Raw genomic sequence first — 21784 nt, 5'->3', positions numbered from 1 at the left:
GGGAAATAAACCCAATCACGGCATTCCAGTGCCTTTTGGATGGGGGGGAATCCCATAAACATCAAGGAATGTTGCTGGAGTTTGGGAAAGGAGCCCCCAGGTTTCTCCCTGTCCTTTCCAGGCAGGAGCAGAATCGCTTCCCTCAAGAAGGAATCATCCCCTCTGGCAGGTGAAAGCCATTGCCCCCTATCCTGCCCCTCCATCCCTTTGTCCCAAGCTCCTCTCCAGCTTTCCTGGAGCTCCTTTAGGCACCGGGAGCTGCTCCCAGGTCTCCATAAGGAGACAAGGGAAAGCAGCAGAGCTGCCCTTGGGCCAGGGCTCCCTTCCTCCTTCCCACTGCTCCAACTGGTTTGGGAACCAGTTCCTGAACCTCCACCCGCAAGGAAGAGGAAGGAGCTGGGGAGGGACTTGCTCCCCCCTCCCCAAGCCAGGGCAAAGCCACAATTCCTTATGGGATCAATCCCACCCTTCCCAAAGCAACCATGGAAGCACTGGGCAAAGGGTTTTATTGGGCAATGGGGCTCCCCCTTTCCCAGGGCAGAGCAACCGGGACTGCATCTCCCTACATCCCTCCTTTTGGGGTGTTGGGGGTGTTCCCCCATTATCCCCAGTACCGGAGTTTGGCTCCGGTGTTCTTGGGCTGCTCTTGGGGCTTTGCCTCTGCCACAGCCAGGAGGTTTTCCGGCTCCAGCACCACCATGCTGTAGAGATTCCAGAGGAGCATGGCCACGAGGGGCAGGAAGCTCAGGCTGAAGCCGAAGACCCGCAAGGAGCGCCCGATGGCGTAAGCCAACCAATACAGCAACCTGGAGGCATGGAAAAGGGGGATAAAGGATGGCTCCAGGCCTTCCCCCCTCCCCATCACCCCATTCCTGCTTACCTGGAGATGGCAAAGAGCCCCGTGAGGAGCGGGATGAGCTTGAGGAGCTCCTGCGGGAGGTAAGTGGCCAGCACGGCCACGTTGAAGAAGTAAAGGACAAAGAGGTGGCCGGATTGGACCACGAAGGTGCTGTGGATCTCCACCTCCCGCCGCAGCTCCCCACAGGGCTCCAGCGCCCAGGAGCAGAGGCGGGAGACGCCGCTGACGAGCATCCCTGCGGGAATACCGGAGCCAAAGGCTGGGAATGGGGCTCCCCATGGTTAAAAGTTGGGGGGGGGGGTGCCCCCTTTTGCTGCTCACCCAGCACGATGGGGACGGTGGCGAAGGCGGCGCAGCGCAGGGTGTACACCAGGCGGGTGCTGATGGTGGGCAGCAGCGGGGCGTCGAAGGGCAGGAAGACGTAAGCCCCATAGACAAAGCAGGGGCACAGCACCAGAGCCCCCAGCACCGAGGCCAAGGCCTTGAGGTGGCCCCCGCCACCGCAGTCCTTAGCCCACGGGCACCTGGCTCCTTCACTGCCAGGCTTGGCCCCTCGCCCCTCCAAGCCCAATGGGTCCCTGGAGCGTGAAGGACCCATAGGGAGGAGGAGGAGTGGGTGCTGGCTACGGGGCACGGCTCCCCCTTTGCTTTCTTCCTGCTGCTTCTTGCCCTTGCCGGGGTTGTGCTCGATGCAATGCGGGTCTATGGGCACCATCACCACGGGGGCCACCTCGGGGCCAGCGCCGGCCTCCTCTGGACCTTCCCGGCCCCCATCCGGGCTCGCCCGGGCCCTCCCCGGGGCACGGTCCCAGGGCAAGGTGGCCTCGGGGTCCTCCGGTGCCTTGGGTAAAGGGGGGGCCGGGGCCAGCTCCATCAATGCCACCTCCTCCGGGGGCAGGATGGGGTCTGCAGCGGGCATGGATGGGGTCGGGGGGGGGGTGGTGAAACGCGGCTCCGGTTCCTTCCTCTTCACCCTGGGCACAAAGCAGTGGGAATGGGGGGGTTTGGGGGTCCTGCTCCTCCATCCCTGCATCCCAAAGCCCCTCTCCAGGCTTCCTGCAGCCCCTATAGGCACTGGAGCAGGGTGCTCCAAGCCCCTGTGTCCAACCTGGCCTTGAGCGCTGCCAGGGATGGGGCATCCAAGCCTTCTCCATTCAACCCATCCCAATGTCCCCAAACCCTCCCAGGGAAGAGTTTCTGCCCCACATCCCATCTCCATCCCCCCTCTGGCAGCTTAAAGCCATTCCCTTGTCCTATCCCTGCATCCCAAAGCCCCTCTCCAGGTTTCCTGCAGCCCCTTTCGGCACCGGGGCTGCCCCAAGGGCTCCCCTTCAGGAGCCTTCCCTTCTCCAGCCCCAGTTCCCTGCGCTACGGAGCCTCCCGGCCCCATTCCCAATGGGAAGAGCGTCGGGAATGGGGGAGCAGAGGCCGTGTCCCGTGTGTTCCCCCCCCCCCCGGTTCCCAGCCCCATTCCCACCGCCGGGAATGCTGCGGGACTCACTGGGACCGCGGAGCGGGGCCATGGGAGCCTCCGGAGCGCTTCCCCCTTCCGTGGCCACGGCTCTTCCGGGCCTTCAAACCGGTCGGACCGGTGCGAGGTGGGGCCGGGCTGGAAGGGGCCGAGCCTCAGCCCTGCCCCTTCCCGAGGGATCGGGGCCGGCGGGGCAAGGAGAAGCCAAAGGCTGAGCGGGGTGGGGGGGAATGGGCTGGAGCCGCCGCCATGGGGAAGCCCTAAAGGGAGCCCCCGGCCCCTCAGCCCCACGCTGTGTGTGCAGGGAGGCGTTCCCAAGGGATGCGGAGGGAATCCCAAGGGATGCGGAGGGAGTCCCAAGGGATGAGGAGGGAGTCCCAAGGGATGAGGAGGGAGTCCCAAGGGATGCGGAGGGAGTCCCAAGGGATGCGGAGGGAATCCCAAGGGATGAGGAGGGAGTCCCAAAGGATGCGGAGGAGTCCCAAGGGATGCGGAGGGAGTTCCAAAGGATGCGGGGGGAGTCCCAAGGGATGAGGAAGGAATCCCAAGGGATGCGGAGGGAGTCCCAAGGGATGCGGAGGGAGTCCCAAAGGATGCGGAGAGAATCCCAAGGGATGCGGAGGGAATCCCAAGGCCCACGCTGTGGGGCAGCCATGGCGACGCCCGCCCTAAGCCCGTGCTGACGCCTCGCCGCCGCCATCTTTGCCAGCACTAAGTACTGGCACGGCGAGAGGTTGAACTCTCGCGAGATGATGCCTCGCAGCGGCCGCCAGGTCTCGCCGGCTCTCGCGAGAGCGGCCCGGGGCAGGGGGCAGCCATGGCGGCCGAGCGGGGCCGGGGGCGGCGGCGGAGGCGGCGGGGCCGGTGCTGAGGGGAGCGGGAGCCGGAACCGGGCCTCGCCTTGCACCGGAGCCATGAGCCAGGGAGGGGGGGCCGGGGAGAGCGGCGAGCCCGAGGCCAAGGTGCTGCACACCAAGAGGCTGTACCGGTGAGGGGGGAGCGGCGGCGGCGGGAGGGGCCGTGGGGAGGGGAACCGGGGCGGGGGGGGAGCGGAGGGGATGGGGATGGGAAGGGGGGGGGCAGGAGAGGGGATGGGGATGGGAAGGGGGTGGGGGGGCAGGAGAGGGATGGGGATGGGGATACAGGAGTGGGGATGGATGAAGGAGGGGATGGGGATGCAGGAGTGGGGATGGGGATGGGGGAGAGGGGATGGGGATGGAGATACAGGACAGGGGATGGATGCAGGAGAGGGGAAGGGGATGTAGGAGAGGGGATGGGGATGCAGGACAGGGGATGGATGAAGGAGGGGATGAGGATGCAGGAGTGGGGATGGGGATGAAGGAGAGGGGAAGGGGATGGGGGAGAGGGGATGGATGAAGGAGGGATGGGGATGGGAGAGAGGGGAAGGGGATGGGGATGCAGGACAGGGGATGGGGATGGGGGAGGGGATGGGGATGCAGGAGTGGGGATGGGGATGCAGGAGAGGGATGGGGATGCAGGAGAGATGGGGATGGGAGATGGAAGATATGGGGAGAGGGGATGGATGAAGGAGGGGATGGGGATGGGGGAGAGAGGGAAGGGGATGGGGATGGGGATGGAGAAGGAGGGGATGGGGATGCAGGAGTGGGGATGGGGATGCAGGAGAGGGGATGGGGATGGGAGAGAGGGGATGGGGATGGAGATACAGGACAGGGGATGGATGAAGGAGGGGATGGGGATGGGGGAGACAGGATGGGGATGGGGGAGAGGGGATGGATGCAGGAGAGGGGAAGGGGATGCAGGACAGGGGGTGGATGAAGGAGGGGATGGGGATGCAGGAGTAGGGATGGGGATGGGAGAGAGGGGATGGGGATGAAGGAGAGGGGAAGGGGATGGGGGAGAGGGGATGGGAATAGGGATGCAGGACGGGATGGATGAAGGAGGGGATGGGGATGGGGGAGAGGGGAAGGGGATGGGGATGCAGGGCAGGGGATGAATGAAGGAGGGGATGGGGATGCAGGAGTGGGGATGGGGATGGGAGAGAGGGGATGGGGATGAAGGAGAGGGGATGGGGATGGAATCCCAAGGGATGCGGAGAAGGAATGGGGATGGGGCAGAGGGCAAGGGGATGGGGGAGAGGGGATGAGGATGGGGAAGAGGGAATAGGGATGCAGGACAGGGGATGGGAGAGAGGGGACAGGGATACAAGAGTGGGTATGGGGATGCAGGAGAGCAAATGGATGCAGGAGAAGGGATGGGGATGGGAGAGAGGGGATGGGGACGCAGGAGAAAGGATGGGGACGCAGGAGAGGGGATGGGGACGCAGGAGAGGGGATGGGGACGCAGGAGAGGGGAAGGGGATGCAGGAGAGGGGACGTGGATGCAGGAGAGGGGACGTGGATGCAGGAGAGGGGATGGGGATGCGGGAGAGGGGATGGGGACGCAGGGGGTAAGGCTGAGGAGTCCTCTCCAGTCTCCATCAGTACTCCCAGCATCCACCAGGTTGGAAAAACCCTTTTGAGCTCCTCCCATCTCCCCGTTTGTGGGGGTTCTGGGATGGAAGAGCAGGAATCTGAGGGGGTTTCTTGGAGAACTAAAAGGGAGCAGAAGGAACCAGTGCCTTTGGGCTGCACTTCCTGCCTGGAAGCAAACTGGTGTTGGAGCCATGCTCCCAGCCAAGGGGAAGGGGAAGCATTCCCAGTGTCCTGCTGGGAGGCTTTGGACCCAGGGCCTTGACATCCCAGCTGTGTCCTGGGATGCAGGTGTTGGCTTTGGAATCACTTTGAGGTGAAGTATCAAGGTGAAGGTATCACCCCCCACCCTGCTGACAGTGACCACGCTGCTGGGAAGATGAAGATGCCTCTTTTGGGAAGAGCAGAGCAGATTTCTGACCATTCCTTCTGGGAATGGGGTCAATCAGCACTTCCCCTCCCCAGTCACCCTTGTGCATAGGGACCACACTGGATCCCTGGGAGCAGTGAGCTCCATCCCGCTGCAGAGTGAGGGATACAGGGGCAGGACATGGAGCTGATGTCAGGTTTTGGCTGTGGTTTAGAGGTTGCTTGGTGTGATTTGAGCTGCTTTTTTGGGGGGGGGAAGCTCCTCCATTCCCATGTGGAGATGGTTGGGATGGGCGCTGGCCTGAAGCTCTCCCTCCTGTGTCCCTTTGCAGAGCAGTGGTGGAGGCCGTTCATCGCCTGGATCTCATCCTTGGCAACAAGGCAGCGTATCAGGAGGTGTTCAAGCCCGAGAACATCAGCTTGAGGAACAAGTAAGTTGGGCTGAGGCCTTGCCTTTGCTTCTTTCCCTTGGGGAAAATCCCTCTGGAGCCCCACGTGGAAGGTGGAGCCCCCCAGGAAGCTGCTGCTGGCCGCTGCCCCAGGGGAGCAGTGAGGTGTGGGGCGCTTCCAGCTGCTCCTGTTGGGAGGAGGGTGGCAAAAACTGGGTGTTATCCCATGGGATGAGCCCTGCTTTTCCTCTTCCATGCAGGAGAGGGGGTGGGGATGCAGGAGAGGGGATGGGGATGCAGGAGAGGGGATGGGGATGCAGGAGAGGGGATGAGGATGCAGGAGAAGGGATGAGGATGGGGATGCAGGAGACGGCAAGAAGAAGCACAAGAGGGTACGCCGATCAACCCGAGGGGATGGGGATGCAGGAGAGGGGATGGGGATCCAGGAGAGGGGATGGGGATGGATGCAGGAGAGGGGGTGAGGATGCAGGAGAGGGGATGGGGATGCAGGAGAGGGGATGGGGATGCAAGAGAAGGGATGGGGATGCAGGAGAGGGGATGGGGATGCAGGAGAGTGGGTGAGGATGCAGGAGTAGGGATGAGGATGCAGGAGAGGGGATGGGGATGCAGGAAAGGGGGTGAGGATGCAGGAGTAGGGATGAGGATGCAGGAGAGGGGATAGGGATCCAGGAGAGGGGATGGGGATCCAGGAGAGGGGATGGGGATCCAGGAGAGGGGATGGGGATCCAGGAGAGGGGATGGGGATGCAGGAGAAGGGATGAGGATGCAGGAGAGGGGATGGGGATGCAGGCGAGGGGATGGGGATGCAGGCGAGGGGAGGGGATCCAGGAGAGGTGATGGGGATCCAGGAGAGGGGATGGGGATGCAGGAGAGGGGATGAGGATGCAGGAGAGGGGATGAGGATGCAGGAGAGGGGATGGGGATGCAGGAGAGGGGATGGGGATGCAGGAGAGGGGATGGGGATGCAGGAGAGGGGATGGGGATGCAGGAGAAGGGATGAGGATGCAGGAGAGGGGATGGGGATGCAGGAGAGGGGATGGGGATGCAGGAGAGGGGATGGGGATGCAGGAGAAGGGATGAGGAGGGGATGAGCCCTGCTTTTCCTCCTCCATGCTGGAGGCTGATGGCAGTGCTGTGCCCCGTCGCAGGCTGCGGGAGCTGTGCGTGAAGCTGATGTTCCTGCACCCAGTGGATTACGGCAGGAAGGCAGAGGAGCTGCTCTGGAGGAAGGTTTACTATGAAGTTATCCAGCTCATTAAAACCAATAAGAAGGCAGGTATCTGGGCAATGGGGGTCTTCCCATCTCCCTATGGAAGGATGGTCTCCAAGGGCACGGGATTCCCATCATTCCCCTGCCACGAGCCCTCTCGTGGGGTTGCAGGTGCTCTTGGCAGTCACCTTAGGTTGAATCACCTCTTGTTGCAAGAGTTTCTCCTCCTTGCTGTTGGCTCTTGGTCACCAAGGGAGGAAGAGGAGGTGCAGAGCTAACCCCTGAGCTGCCTCCTGTCCTGCTTCCTCCTCAGTGCAATGGGGCTGGCCAGTCTGAAGCCTTACCTGGGCTAACAGAGCCTCCCCTTTCCTCCCTGCAGCACATTCACAGCCGTAGCACCCTGGAGTGTGCCTATAGGACTCACTTAGTGGCAGGGATAGGCTTCTACCAGCACCTCCTCCTCTACATCCAGTCTCACTATCAGCTGGAGCTGCAGTGCTGCATCGACTGGACGCACGTAACGGACCCTCTCATAGGTGAGGGCTTGGGCACTGGGTCTCTGGTGGGGACAGAGAGGTTTGGAAAGCTTCATTGAAGCTGATAAATGGGCTGTGGAGTGGAGGGGGTGGGGGGGATGGAAGCAGAAGCTCCTCCAGCTCCAACCCCTGCCATGGGCAGGGACACCTTCCACTGGAGCAGGATGCTCCAAGCCCCATCCAGCCTGGCTTTGAGCACTGCCAGGGATGGGGCATCCAAACCTTCTCCATTCAACCCATCCCAGTGTCCCAAAACCCTCCCAGGGAAGAGCTTCTGCCCCAGATCCCATCTCCATCCCCCCTCTGGCAGCTTAAAGCCATTCCCTTGTCCTGTCCCTGCATCCCAAAGCCCCTCTCCAGGTTTCCTGCAGCCCCTTTAGGCACTGGAGCTGCTCCCCTTCAGGAGCTGACCCAGCCTGGCTCCTATGGGAGCTGCTCCTCCTCTTGATGCCCCTGCTCCCTGTGCTTCCTCCCTGCTTGCACTGGGCCTGCTCTGCCACCAGTGAGCAGGGCCTCCCCAGCAGCCCTTTACCCCAGTGTTTTGTGGGATTCCTTCCTGCAGGCTGCAAGAAACCCGTGTCTGCCTCGGAGAAGGAGATGGAATGGGCCCAGATGGCATGTCACAGGTGCCTGGTGTATCTGGGAGACCTGGGTGAGAGCAGCAGCATCCTTTGGGGTGATGTCTACAGGGCAAGGATGGTGTCCATCCGTTCAAGGTGGCACAGCTCCTGGGAGCTCTTTGAGAGCATGAAGGTGGCTTTGCCCCAAAGAAAGAGCTGATGAGGGTAGGGAGAATGGGTGGTGGGAGAGGGATGGGCTCACCTCTTCAGGGTGTCCAAAGGGGCTGAAGTCCCAGCTGGGTTGATGGAGTTTTGCCACTCTCTGGCATGGGATGTAGCCTGAGGGCCTGGAAAAGGGAGGTGTGCCAGGGATGCACTGCTCAGCACCCGGAGCAGAAGAGCTTTGTCCCTTCCCTTAGGGGCTGCCTTCCAGTGCCATGGCCACTGAGACCAAAAGGCTTCCATAGAACCACGGGAGGGCTTTGGCTTGGCAAGGACCTTGGGCTCGTCCCGCTCCAACCCCTTTGCTGTGGGGCTCTTGCCCTCTGTTTGGGGGGGGTGGAGGGGTTGATGCCTGGGGGTTGCTTTCCTTGCAGCTCGCTACCAGAACGAACTGGCTGGTGTGGACACGGAGCTGCTGGCTGAGAGGTTTTACTACCAGGCCCTTTCTGTGGCCCCCCAGATCGGTGAGTGGGGGAGTCCGTAGCTGTCCCCATCGCCTTGCCACAAGCACCACGTCAGGATGGGGCGCAGGGGTAGGGCTCTGTGCTGCTGCTGCAGCTGAAAGGGGGGGCTTTAAGCTCTGCTTCCTTGCTGGGACCCCAAAGAGGGGTTAAAGAGCTCCTCAGCAATGGGTGAAGCCTCCATGGACTCAACTCCTGCTGAGCCCTGAGTGCCACAGGGAGCTGGAGCAGAGCCCAGAGGTGATGTAGAGGAGGCAAGGCCGTGGTATGACTGCTACCCAGGAGGAGATGGCCCTTGTTTGCTCTGCTTCCTTATAGAGAGCACGGGGGAAGGATCTAAAAGCACCACGCACCATGAGTGTGGCCAGTGGGTTGAGTGGTTCTGCCTCCTGGGTAGCCACGTAGGGAGAGGGAAGGGATGTGCTCTGTGGGCTCACTTCATGCCATTGCCCCTCTCTCATGACAGGCATGCCCTTTAACCAGCTGGGGACGCTGGCAGGGAGCAAATACTACAACGTGGAGGCTACCTATTGTTACTTACGCTGGTGAGTATCCTGAGCAGGGCATCGGGGTCCTGGGGCCACCTCCTTTCCTCCTTGCCTTTCCCCTTTGGGGTCCTCTTTGCAGCCCATGAGTTTGCAGGGGACGTCGAGAGCCCTGCAGGCTCGAAGCGAGGCACTGGGTAGCTCCCTTTGTGCTTTCTGGCTTGGATACAAGCCCCATAAGTGGGGTAGGGTAAAACGTGGGCTCTCTTCTCTTTGCCTGGCTCAGCATCCAGTCGGAAGTGTCCTTTGAAGGCGCCTATGGGAACCTGAAGCGGCTCTATGACAAAGCAGCCAAGATGTACCAGCAGCTGCGGAAGGCTGAGAGCAGGAGGCTGTCTCCAAGCAAGAAGAGGTGAGAGGGGGGCAAGGAGAAGGTTGGAAGCAGGACCAGAAGCATCCTCAGGCTCTTGGGAACTGCAGGGGAGGCTGCTTGGAGGCAGGGCTCCCCCGTTCCTGAGCTCTCAGCTCCTAAAGCCAGGAGGAAAGCTAAGTGCTGGCTCGTGGTAAAGGGTGGAAGGAGGCGTTTTCTTTCTGTGCCCAAGGGCTGGTGGCTGTTCCTGAGGGTTGAGGTGCACTGGGGGCAGTTTGAAGGGGCTGGAGGGTCTTTTTCCTCCGGTATTGAATTGAGAGCTGAGGTCCCTGTTCCCAGAGCTCTGGTCCATTGCTGCTTTACGCTCTTTTCTTCTCCCATCTTTTTAGAGGCAAAGACATTAAGAGGTTGCTGGTGAGCTTCATGTACCTGCAGAGCCTTTTGCAGCCAAAGAGCAGGTAAGGTGATGCTTATGGCTTTGCCCAGCCATCAGATGCTTCCTGCTGCCAAGTGCCGGGTTAGGACAGCAAAGAGGCCCTGTCTGTCGGTGTGCAGGGCTCTTGTGAAGCTGTAACCCCAGAAGCAAACCAACCTCTTCCTGCTGCAGTCAATGGGAAGCTTTGTCCCATCCCCGAGCCCTCTTTTGCCTTGGGTTCTCTGTGTCTGCCGGAGCGTTTTGGGGTGCCTGGGGATTGACCTCATCCTGCTTGCAGTGGAGCAGCACAGGCTGCAGGGGAAGTGGTGCTGGAAGGGACCTTCGAGGGGTCCCAATGGGGAGGGGGATGCGATGTGAAGTCGGATGAGGCTTCTGGCTTCTCTTTGCCTCTTACACATCATCTTCTCTCTTCCCCTTGACAGTCTTCTGCTAGGGCTGGGTTTGCTTTGTCCTTGTCTTTACGTGGGGTTTTAGGCCCTGGGGACTCCTAAGTGGCTGTGCTATTCCAGAGGGTGCCAAAAGCAGGGCTAATCCTTTCCCTCGACCTGCTGCTGTGCCAGTGCAGCCCGCTATGGGGCTGCCTTTCAAGTATTGCCTACCACCAGAGCAGAACCTCCCTGCTCCCCACTCATTTAGCACTAAAGAAAACTGGGGATGGCTTCAAGTTCTCCAGCTCCCATCCATTCCAAAGGGTGTTTTGCAGCCTGCTTTAGTTTGGAAGGGGGAGGCTCCCATGGGCTCTTGCACTGGATCCTGCAGAGGATTGGGAATACTCTTGCAGGGCTGTAAGGATGCATGGGAATCTGGTGCCAGGTCTGGCTCAGCTCCCTGCCCCTGGAGCTGGGTTGGGAATTGCTCATCCTGCTTTCTTCCTGCCTCTCGAAGCTCCCTGGATTCGGAGCTGACATCTCTGTGCCAGTCGGTGCTGGAGGACTTCAACCTGTGCTTGTTCTACCTGCCCTCTCCTCCTCACCTGAGCTCCAGCAGCGAAGAGGAGGAAGAGTACGAGAGTGGCTACTCCTTCCTTCCCGACCTCCTCATCTTCCGCATGGTCATCATCTGCCTCATGAGCGTCCACAGCCTCAAGAGGGCAGGTAACCACTGCTCCGTGCACCTTCCCTCCATCCCTTTGGCCTCGAAGCTCTCCACCTCCTCCCGCTGTCCCCCTGCAGGTTCCAAGCAGTACAGCGCAGCCATCGCCTTCACCCTGGCTCTCTTCTCTCACCTCCTCAACCACGTCAACATCCGCCTGCAGGCAGAGCTGGAAGAAGGGGAAAATCCAGTGGCAGCCTTGCAGAGCGACAGCCCAGGTAAATGGGATGGGGTTGAGAGAGGAGGGGGGATGCTCCTGCAGGCTCTTCCCTTTGCTTCCCTCCATCCCCTGGCAGCAAACCCCATCCCCGGGAGCCGGACGAGGCTCGGAGCATCCTTACCCTAAGCAGAAGGCTCGTGGCTTTAGGTGGGCTTGAAAGCTGCCTCCCAACCCAGCTCCTGCTCTCGTTTCCCACTGCCTGCAGACGACCAGGAGCCCCGGGAGGCGTCTCTGGAGCAGGAGGCTGAAGGGGCCTTGGGGAACCGTGAACCCCAAGAGGAGCAGAGGAAGAGCGACCGCCAGAAGAGCAAGAAGTACTCGCGGCTGTCGTGCCTGCGGCGCCGGCGGCACCCCCGGCAGCTGGACGAGAGCGACCTGAGCGAGGGCTTCGAGTCGGGCTCCAGCCAAGGCTCCTTGGGGAAGGGCAGCGACGGCTCCGAAAGCGCCTCGGACAAGAGCGATGACGAAGGCGAAGCGGCTTTCGATGCAGAGAGCGATTCGGAGATGAACAGCCAGGAATCCCGCTCCGACCTGGAGGAGATGGAGGAGGATGAGGAGGAGGAGGAGGAGGAGGAGGAGGAAGAGGAGGAAGAGGGCAGCAGCCGAGGCAAAAGCGGACCCAAAGAGGCCTTCAAGAACGGCGTGGAGGGCGCCGGGCTGGGGGACCCCAAGGGCTCCAACGGCTCCAAAGCCGAGGCTCCGGAGCCGAGCCTCAATGGGCCGGCGTCGCTGGCCACGAGCGAGAGCAGCATCGCCAGTAACCTGCAGGCCATGTCCACCCAGCTGTTCCAGACCAAGCGTTGCTTCCGTTTGGCTCCCACCTTCAGCAACATCCTCCTGAAGCCCAGCCCTGACCCCCAGCTCCGGAAGGATGGGATGGAAAGCAAGGCTTGTGTCAATGGAGAGCTGGAGAAGCCCGGCTTGGGCGAGCAAGGTAAGGAGCAGCCTCCTCATCCCTCCCAGGTGGTTGTGGTTGCTGGGTGGGAGCCAAGCCCTGTTCCCTAGGGCATGTTCTCCATGGGGACAGGTTTGGAGGAGCCAGGGACAAGGGCAGGGCTTGGGTTGGGTGTTTCCTGAGGAGGTGATGGGCACCCAGGGGTATGAGCGCTGAGCAAAGGGCCTGCAGCTGAGGCTGGATGCTGAGCAGCTCTGCTCATCCCGAGGAGAATTCCAGCAGCTTTTAGGGATTCGCTTCCTTTTTCCCTATGGGAAATCTCTGTAAGGAGCTGCTTCCAAGTGCTCCTGGTGCTGGGCACTGCAGGAAGCCCTTAAGGACACGAAGCTCTCGAGGTCCTGATCTTCCCTCTCTATCAGGGCCGGTTCCTCCCTCTTGGTTCTGAAGGTTTCTTGGGTGCTGATAGCAAACCGTGGCCCTCAGTGCCCTCCATGCAGCTCCCTTGTGCTCAGCTCACTCCTGGGAGCTCGGAGATCCTGGAATCAACCAGGACCCTTGGCAAAGGCCTTTAGGATCACGGAGTCCCAGCAAGATCCTCAGGATATGGAGGGTTTCGAACCCCTCATCTCCTCTTGCACAGCTCCAAGGTTGATGCCCGTTGACCTGACCAGCACCCACTGGCTCTGGTCCCTGCAGTAAATGATGCTTGGCTTCTGGAAGGGGTTTCATGCCTGCTTTTCCCTTTGGCTTGCAGACGAGGGGTCTGACTCCGAGGAGAGCCTCTCGAGCAGCAAATCCTGCAGGAATGAGCGTTCCCTTCAGGAGAAGCTGCAGATCATGAGCAACGAAGGGCTGCTGCTCACCGTCAAGGTCTTCCTGGACTGGCTGAGGACTAACACAGACCTCATCCTCATGTGTGCTCAGGTGGGAGCTGTGCTGGGTGCTCAGTCCCAAGGCTCTGGGTGCTCCGTGCCTCTGGGCTGGGATGCTGAGGGCACCATAAAGCTGTGCTGGGTGCTCAGTCCCAAGGCTCTGGGTGCTCCGTGGCTCTGGGCTGGGATGCTGAGGGCACCATAAAGCTGTGCTGGGTGCTCAGTCCCAAGGCTCTGGGTGCTCCGTGCCTTTGGGCTGGGATGCTGAGGGCACCATAAAGCTGCTGTCCCAAGCCTGGACAGGATGGGGGGGGTGTTAAATACCCCTCAGCTGCATCTTGCCTTAAGAAGGGGAGTGGAATTTCTCCTTCATCCCATTCTGAGGCCTGGGAAAGGGGCCCCAAGGGGGTTGGATCCATCCCTGGATCCATCCCTCTTAACCTGCGTGTGCTGTTGTGCTCCTGCAGAGCTCCCAGAGCCTGTGGAACAGGCTCTCCGTGCTCCTGAACCTCCTGCCTTCTGCTGCAGACCTGCAGGACTCAGGTACCGGAGGGGGAATGTCACATCCCAGCCATCAGGGAATGCTGTGGATGGGGAGGGATTTGCCAGGAGCACTTGGGTGCTGAGCCCAGCGGGAAGCAGCACCCACTGGGTGTTGGTTTAACCACCACTGCGGTTAGGTCTGAGCTCTGTTAAGGCATCCTATACAGCTCACAAGACCCTGGAACCCTCCCTGCTGTGCATGGAGCCTTTCTGTGGCCACCCCCAACTTTGGGAATTAGCCATCGAGGGGCTGGTTTTGCCCTGGCCATCACTGGAAGCTCCAGATGCTGGTGCTGTGCCCCATGCCTCAGCCTAAAGGTGGCCACGGTCCCTGAGCCAGCAGGGTTGCAATGGGGATGCTCGCCTGTGGGAGCACATGGCACAGAGCAGCCTCTTCCTCCCCTCCCTCCACTCCAGGCCTGGCCCTGTGCAATGAAGTCCAGGCCATCCTGAGCGGTGCTGAGCTCCCGGACCTACAAGCCCACTTGCTGCTGCCAGAAGACGTCGCCCTCCGGAACCTTCCTCCTCTGAGGAGCGCGCACAAGAGGTTTCACTTCGAGCAGGACAGGCCCATCTTTACCCCCGTGGAGGAGGTGAGCTGGGCTCCATCCTGACCAGGGTCCTGGGGCTGAGCCCCTTCATTCCTGAGCATCATCATCACCCCCCCCCCCCTTCCCCTTTGCAGTGTGTGGTTCGCCTGTGCTGCATCCGGAGCTCCGGGCACTTCATCAGCCAGCTGCAAGGCAGCATCCTGCAGTTCAACCCCGAGCTCGGCATCTTCATCAGCATCGCTCAGGCAGAGCAGGATGGGATCCTGCAGCAGGCCCAGGCCCAGTTCCACATGGTGAGCTGGGGGGGGTTTGGGGTTGGGGTTGGGGTTGGGGTTAGAATTAGGGGTTAGGGTTAGGGTGGGGGTTATGGGTTAGGGTTAGAGTGGGGGTTATGGGTTAGGGTTAGGGGTTAGGGTTGGGGGTTAGCATTAGGGGTTAGGGGTAGGGATTGGGGTTAGGGGTTAGGGTTGGGGGTTAGCATTAGGGGTTAGGGTTAGAGATTGGGGTTAGGGTTAGGGTGGGGGTTATGGGTTAGGGTTCAGGGTTAGCATTAGGGGTTAGGGGTAGAGATTGGGGTTAGGGGTTGGGGTTTGGGGTTAGGGTTAGGGGTTAGGGTTGGGGGTTAGCATTAGGGGTTAGGGTGGGCGTTAGATTGGGGTTAGGGGTTAGGGTTAGTTTATATTAGGGGGGTTGGGTTGGTTAGCATAGGGGTTAGGGTTGGGGGTTAGCATTAGGGGTTAGGGGTAGAGATTGGGGTTAGGGGTTGGGGTTTGGGGTTAGGGTTGGGGGTTAGCATTAGGGGTTAGGGTTAGAGATTAGTGTTAGGGGTTAGGGTTGGGGGTTAGCATTAGGGATTAGGGTTAGAGATTGGGGTTAGGGGGTGGGGTTGGGGGTTAGGGTTTGGGGTTAGCATTAGGGGTTAGGGTTAGAGATTGGTGTTAGGGGTTAGGGTTAGGGGTTAGGGTTAGGGGTTAGGGTTGGGGGTTAGCATTAGGCGTTAGGGGTAGAGATTGGGCTTAGGGTTAGGGTGGGAGTTATGGGTTAGGGGCTAGGGTTGGGGGTTAGCATTAGGGGTTAGGTGTTGGGGTTTGGGGTTAATGTTAGGGGTTAGGGTTAGGGGTTAGCTTTAGGGGTTAGGGTTAGAGATTGGGGTTGGGGGTGGTGTTTGGGGTTAGCATTAGGGGTTAGGGTTAGAGATTGGTGTTAGGGGTTAGGGTTGGGGGTTAGCATTAGGGGTTAGGGATAGAGATTGGGGTTAGGGTTAGGTTTGGGTTTATGGGTTAGGATTAGGGGTTATGGTTTTGGGTTAGTGTTAGGAGTTAGGTGTTAGGGTTAGAGATTGGGGTTAGGTTGGGGGGTATGGGTTATGGGTTAGGGTGGGGGTTAGGGTTTAGGGTTTGGGGTTAGGATTTAGGATTACGGGTTAGGCTTATGGGTTATGGATTAGGGTGCTGGTTAGGGTTAGGGGTTATGGTTAGGGTTTGGGGTTAGGGTTATGGATTAGTTTTGGGGTTAGGGGTTAGGGTGGGGGTTAGGTTTAGGGGTATGGGTTAGGGTTATGGGTCAGGGTTAGCGTTAGTGGTTAGGGTTAAGTGTTGGAGTTAGTGGTTATTGGTTAGGGTTAGTTAGGGGTTATGGTTATGGGTTATGAGTTAGGGATTAGGGGTGAGGGTTAAGGTTAGTGGGTCGGTTTAGGGTTTATGGTTAGGTTTAGGGGTTAGGATTAGTAGTTTAAGGTTAGGCCTTACATTGTGGGTTAGGGGTTATCATTAAGGTTTGGGGTTAGGGTTATGCTTAACCACAACCTCGGTTGCGCTTGGCACAAACCCCTTGGGTTTTAGGGTGCTGCTTGGGGAAGGGGCTGGGAGTTTTCCTCCTGAAGGGTGTCCCCTTTGCCCCTTTCCCAGTGGGAGCTTTTGGGTTTCCTGCTGGCTCTTGGGTGATGGGTGATGGGTGATGGGTGATGGGTGATGGGTGATGTGTGATGGGTGATGTGTGATGGGTGATGTGTGATGGGTGATGGGTGATGGGTGATGGGTGATGGGTGATGGGTGATGGGGACGTTTGCTTTGGTGACAGGCTGCCGAGGAGGCGCGTCGGAACCGGCTCATGAGAGACATGGCTCAGCTTCGGCTGCAGGTAGGAGGGGAGGCTGCTCCCAACCTCGCTCCTTTAGGGATGGGGTTGGGGGCCATGGCCAAGGGTAAAGAAGCTTCCCCCAGTGTCCTGGTGCAGCTTCATCCCTTTGTTCCCTGATGTTGCCTTCCTCGTGTCCTATCTCTGGTCATCAACGAGGGGAGCTCAGCACCTCCCCTTCCCTTTCCCCCTTGGAGGAGTGGGATGAGGCCGCTCTGAGCCTTCCCTTCTCCAAGCCAAACCTCAGGTCTTGCCCTGTAACCCTGCCACCATCTCAGTCACCCCCTCTCTCACAGCTCCGTGCCCTATTGAGGTGCACACATCCCGCTCCATTGGCCCCTTCTCCACCTCTCCTCCGGGTGCTGGGAGCTGGGAAGGGTGAATCCATTCACAATGAATGGGAAGTAAGGCAATCGTGTCCATGTGTGTGTGTTCCCAGCTGGAAGTTTCTCAGCTGGAAGGGAGCCTGCAGCAGCCCAAAGCCCACTCAGCCATGTCCCCTTACCTGGTCCCGGATACCCAAGCCCTTTGCCAGCACTTGGCTCTCATCAAGCACTTGGCCACCAGCGGGAGGTTCATCATCATCATCCCTCGCACAGGTAAAGGGGTCTCTCCCCATCCTCCCTTCCTTTTCCTGGCCCGTGTGCTCCCCGTGGCCTTCTCCCATTCCCACATGGGATCCGTGATGTACGGGAGAGCAGCTGGAAGATGGGAGCAGCCCCATTCAGCATCTCCCCTCTGCCTCCCATGGGATGAGGAATCCCAGCCCCATCTGGGTGGCTTTGCAGGGAGATGGCTTTGGTTTCTCTGTGCTTTCTGGTAGTGATCGATGGCTTGGACTTCCTGAAGAAGGAGAATGCTGGAGCTCGGGACAGCATCCGCTACCTGGAGGCCGAGTTTAAAAAGGGAAACAGGTATGGAATGGGAAAAGCTTGCTTTTGGAATGGGGGGCTTGGGATTTGGGCTGGGAGGGCCAAGGTGGGAAAGGAACAGGTTTGGTTCTTGGGGTGTGGGTGATGCTCACAACCACGGGAGCTCAGGACCCCTCCTCTCTCCTCAGGTACATTCGTTGCCAGAAGGATGCTGGGAAGAGCTTGGAGAGGCACAAGCTGAAGAGGCAGGATTTAGATGCCTGGTAAGAGCGTGATTCCCAGCGGGAAAGGGGCTCTTTGGGAGCCATCCTGTGGCTTTGCTTGAGGTGGTGCTGAGGGAAGGTCCTGGGGTGCTCATCTCTCACCTGGCACCAAACGCTCGGTGCTGAGGGGCTTCGAAGAGCCCTCGACAGGCACCAATCCTGCTCGAGGCCCTCTGGAGCTGAGTGTTCCCTCTGGGATCTCTCCATCAGGAACCTCTATAAGATCCTGGATAGCTGCAAGCAGCTGACGGTATCCCAAGGGAATGGGGAGGACGACGGCACGGGAATGGTCACCATCATCACAGGCTTCCAGCTGGAGGACCCCAGCGTGTTCTCAGCCCCCATGCAGGTCCGTGGGGTTCACTGCTTTTGGGGGGTCAGGGTCCGAGCTGCAGGTTCCGTTCTTCCGCCTTGGGGTTTGTCATGGATCAAGCCTTGGAGCCAGGATCCACACGTTGGGAAGGGCTGAATGGACAGGGCAAGAGCAGAGTCCTGGAGTCATGGGATGGGATGGGATGGGTTGGGATGGGATGGGGGGAGCTTAAAGCTCCTCCAGCTCCAGCCCCTTCCACTCAAGCAGCTTGGGATGGGGTGGGATGGGGTGGGATGGGATGAGGGGAGCTTAAAGCTCCTTCAACTCCAACCCTTTCCACTCAAGCAGCTTGGGGATAGGATGGGGCATCCAAACCATCTCCATTCAACCCATCCCAGCCCCCTCGCAGGGCAGAACTGCCTCAGATCCCATCTCCATCTCCCCTCGGGCAGGATAAAGCCATTCCCCTCGTGCTGCCCCTGCATCCATTGCCATAGTAACGGGGTCTGTGTGTGCATCCCTTGCTATGGTAACGGGGTCTGTGTGTGCATCCCTTGCCATGGTGATGGCATCTGTGTGCTTCTGTTGCCATGGTAATGGGGTCTCTGTGTGTGTGCATCCGTTGCCATGGTATCAGGGTCTCTGTGTGCATCAGTTGCCATGGTAATGGGGGGTCTCTGCATCCATTGCCATGGTAACGGGGTCTGTGTTTGCATCTGTTGCCATGGTAATGGGGTCTCTGTGCATCTTTTACCATGGTAATGGGGTCTGTGTGTGTGTGTGTGAATGCGTTGCCATGGTAATGGGGTCTCTGTGCATCCATTGCCATGGTAACGGGGTCTGTGTGTGTCCGTTGCCATGGTAATGGGGTCTCTGTGCATCCGTTGCCATGGTATCAGGGTCTGTGTGTATCCATTGCCATGGTAACGGGGTCTCTGTGCATCCGTTGCCATGGTAACAGGGTCTGTGTGTATCCATTGCCATGGTAACGGGGTCTCTGTGCATCAGTTGCCATGGTAACAGGGTGTCTGTGTGTATCCATTGCCATGGTAACGGGGTCTGTGTGCATCCGTTGCCATGGTAACGGGGTCTCTGTGCATCCGTTGCCATGGTATCGGGGTCTCTGTGCATCCGTTGCCGCGGTAACGGGGTCTCTCTGGTTGCAGGCTGCCATCCAGGCGGCCGCCGGCGCCAGCGTGGAGCTCAGGAACGTGCTGGACTTCTACAAGCAATGGAAGGAGCTGGGCTGAGGCCGCGTGGGGCCCGGGCTGGTGTGAACCTCTCTGTGCCCCCCCCCCTTGGAACGTGCAGCGTCTGAACCAAGGCTCCCGACCTCCAGGCTTGGACCCGAAGCAGCAGCAGCGGCGGCGGCGGCGGCAGTGGCAGCATCAGCACCATCAACCAAACCTCTCCCCCCAAAGGCAGCCCCCAAAGCCAATGGGGGGGCTCCAGCCTCCAGGCAGGCGGCTCCGAACGAGAGCCAAGGAGAGCTCTGCCCTGCTTCCCAATGGGCAGGGATGGGGCAGAGCTGGGCAGGCCTTGAACACACCCCACACACCCCCCACACACACCCCCCCACACCTCATCTTTTGGGAGCCATCCTGCAGCTTTGCTTGAGGTGGTGCTGAGGCCGTTCCCTAGGGAGGGTCCTGGGGTGCTCAGCTCTCACATGGCACCGAACACTGGGAGCGGAGGGGCTCCGAAGAGCCCTCAACGGGCACCAATCCTGCTCAAGCTCCGCTGGAGCTGAGTGTTCCCTTTGGGATCTCTCCATCAGGAACCTCTAGAAAAATCCTTAAGCTCCTCAAGCCTGGACTGGAGCTCCAAGCCCCCGAAGCAGCTTGGGGAAAGGGGATGCTGAGAGTGGTGGAGGCCTTGGGGCCAGGGAAGCAGAAAGTCCTTTCCTTTCCCTTCTTTTCCTTTTCTTCCCTTTTCCTTGTCCTTTTCCTTTCCTTTTCCTTTTTCCTTTCCCTTTCCCTTTTCCCTTTCCCTTTCCTCCCCCCTCCTGTGGATCCCTTCGTTTTCAAGGGCTTTTCCCCTTTTAATCCTTAGGGGGTTTCTTTGCCAATGTAGAAACGAGCTTAAAGGAGCAGCCCCCCCTCGGAATTCCTTTGGGATCTGGCTCCTCTTCCCACGGCAGAGAGCAAAGGCAAGGATGATGCTCTGGAACAGCTTGTTGCCTTGGAAGCAGTGTATTTATTACCCTTTCCCAGTGTCCCCCCCCCAACCTCCCCGCGGGCTCAGTGCAAAGGGATGCTTCCTGCAAGGAAAGGGAGCGCATCCTGGCCAGAGGGGAGGAAGACTCCGCTCCTGCTTCCCCCTTTCCCAGCTCTTCGCTTCCAGCGCTGGGGAATTGCAGCGGAGCCGCCGGCGGGGGGAAGATCCCGGTGGGATTTGTCTCCCAAGGAGCCCAACGCAGCCTCTCTTTGCCCGTTTTCCATGGGGTTTTTCCCCTTGCCACCAGGGGTTTCTGGAGGAGGAAGGAGCCCGAAGCCGTTCCCTGCTGCTAGAAAGAGGGGGCAGAACTGGGGTGTCCCCCCCCATCCCTCTCCTTGCATCCCTCCGGGGCAGGCAGAGGCAGACACGACCCCTTTGGTGCTTCCAGCATCCCCAAGGGAAGGGCTCGGTGCTGCCGTGGGGTGGATGCTGGAAGAGCTCATTCCCTGCGGGAAGGGACCTTGGAGACCTCCATCCGGATGGCGGCGCGGGCAGCCCGGCTCTCCCCTCCTGCCCCACCACCGGGCTTGGGGATGAAGGAATGGGTTGCTCCCATTGGCCTCCCTACAGCTCATCTGGATCAGTGGGCTTCGGAAGGAGATGATGCTCCAGAAGGGGATGCTCTGGAAGGAGATGATGCTCCAGAAGGAGATGCTCCAGAAGAGATGATGCTCTGGAAGGAGATGATGCTCTGAAAGGAGATGCTCTGGAAGGAGATGCTCCCAAAGGAGATGATGCTCCAGAAGGAGATGATGCTCCAGGAGATGCTCCAGAAGGAGATGATGCTCCAGAAGGAGATGCTCTGGAAGGAGATGATGCTCCCAAAGGAGATGCTCCAGAAGGAGATGATGCTCTGGAAGGAGATGCTCCCAAAGGAGATGATGCTCCAGAAGGAGATGCTCCAGAAAGAGATGCTCCCAAAGGAGATGCTCCAGAAGGAGATGATGCTCTGGAAGGAGATGATGCTCCCAAAGGAGATGCTCTGGAAGGAGATGCTCCCGAAGGAGATGCTCCCAAAGGAGATGATGCTCCCAAAGGAGATGATGCTCCCAAAGGAGATGATGCTCCCAAAGGAGATGCTCCAGAAGAGATGATGCTCTGAAAGGAGATGCTCCCAAAGGAGATGCTCCAGAAGATGCCTCCTCCATCCCCCTGGACTCAGCAGCTATGCAAGTACCAAACCACTCCCTCTTCTCCATCTCCTCCCATGGGCCCAGGCCAGAAGCTGCTACATAAAAAGGGGGGGCCCTAAGGCCCCGAGTGACCCTGGAGACTTCCCAGCACGGACCAGGCTGTTCCTGGGGATCAGGTAAAGCCCCCAAACCAGCACAAATCCCAGCGGATTCCTTCATTCCCAATCCCTTTCGCCGCATGCAGCCTTGTAGCACAGCAGGATCCTGCAAGCTCCATCCCTTAAGGGGAGGGGGGTTGGACCTCGAACCAGGGTTTCGCTCCTCCTGAGCCTCATGGTGCTTTCCTTAGGCTAAGCCAAGGACCCAGCACTAAAGAGCAGGATGCGGCCCCTGGTTCCTCCTCTTGGAGGTCCAAGCTGGGCTCCGGAGCTCCACTTGCTCTTGGTTGTGGGGCTGGTCCAGCGCTTTTCCCCCCACACACACACTGCGGGGATGGGGATGCACAAAGGGAGCCGCATCCTTTGGGTCCCAAAGCAGCGGCGCTGAGGTGGGGTTTGTGCTTCTTGGCTTGCAAAGCACCACAATGGGCTCTGGGGAGGGTTCAGGGCACAGCTTAGGGGGGTGCTGAGGCCTCGCTCCCCCTTTGGTGCTGGTTGGACTTAGGGGCCGAGCACCTCGCCCTTCTCCCAGCCTTGTCTGGGGGTGCCTTGCACTGGGCTTGGTTCCTCCTTGAGCACCCTGGGGCTGGCTTGGAGCCCAAGGGTGCTGAGCCCAGCGCAGGATCTGTGCACAGGGCAAAGGGGAGCGCGGGGGGTCTCAGAGCAGGGGTTGGCTGTGC

General features: G+C 59.6%; 2 protein-coding genes across 2 annotated transcripts; one reads left to right on the top strand and one right to left on the bottom strand.

Annotated features, from left to right (window-relative positions):
• Window positions 1-601: 601 nt before the first annotated feature.
• TMEM79 (transmembrane protein 79) lies at window positions 602-1778 on the bottom strand. The gene is made up of 3 exons (XM_062631857.1): window positions 1181-1778; window positions 881-1094; window positions 602-806 (listed from the first exon to the last, which is right to left on the bottom strand). The coding sequence occupies exons 1-3, from the start codon at window positions 1776-1778 to the stop codon at window positions 602-604; spliced, it is 1017 nt and encodes a 338-aa protein (XP_062487841.1).
• A 1404-nt stretch (window positions 1779-3182) lies between these two features.
• SMG5 (SMG5 nonsense mediated mRNA decay factor) lies at window positions 3183-18969 on the top strand. The gene is made up of 22 exons (XM_062631855.1): window positions 3183-3318; window positions 5482-5580; window positions 6708-6831; window positions 7149-7305; window positions 7868-7957; window positions 8462-8551; window positions 9015-9093; window positions 9320-9445; window positions 9793-9861; window positions 10725-10933; window positions 11012-11149; window positions 11357-12085; window positions 12801-12970; window positions 13386-13461; window positions 13879-14054; window positions 14147-14305; window positions 16092-16151; window positions 16588-16747; window positions 16972-17062; window positions 17209-17283; window positions 17494-17632; window positions 18763-18969. The coding sequence occupies exons 1-22, from the start codon at window positions 3245-3247 to the stop codon at window positions 18844-18846; spliced, it is 3174 nt and encodes a 1057-aa protein (XP_062487839.1). The 5' UTR covers window positions 3183-3244; the 3' UTR covers window positions 18847-18969.
• The last annotated feature ends 2815 nt before the right edge of the window (window positions 18970-21784 follow it).

This window comes from Pezoporus occidentalis, unplaced genomic scaffold (assembly GCF_034315485.1).
Source record: "Pezoporus occidentalis ecotype Australia unplaced genomic scaffold, CSIRO_AGI_Poc_V1 ctg379, whole genome shotgun sequence".
Taxonomy (NCBI): Eukaryota; Metazoa; Chordata; class Aves; order Psittaciformes; family Psittacidae; genus Pezoporus; species Pezoporus occidentalis.
The sequence above is the reverse complement of the archived record's forward strand: the minus strand, read 5'-3'. Positions and strand labels throughout refer to the sequence as shown.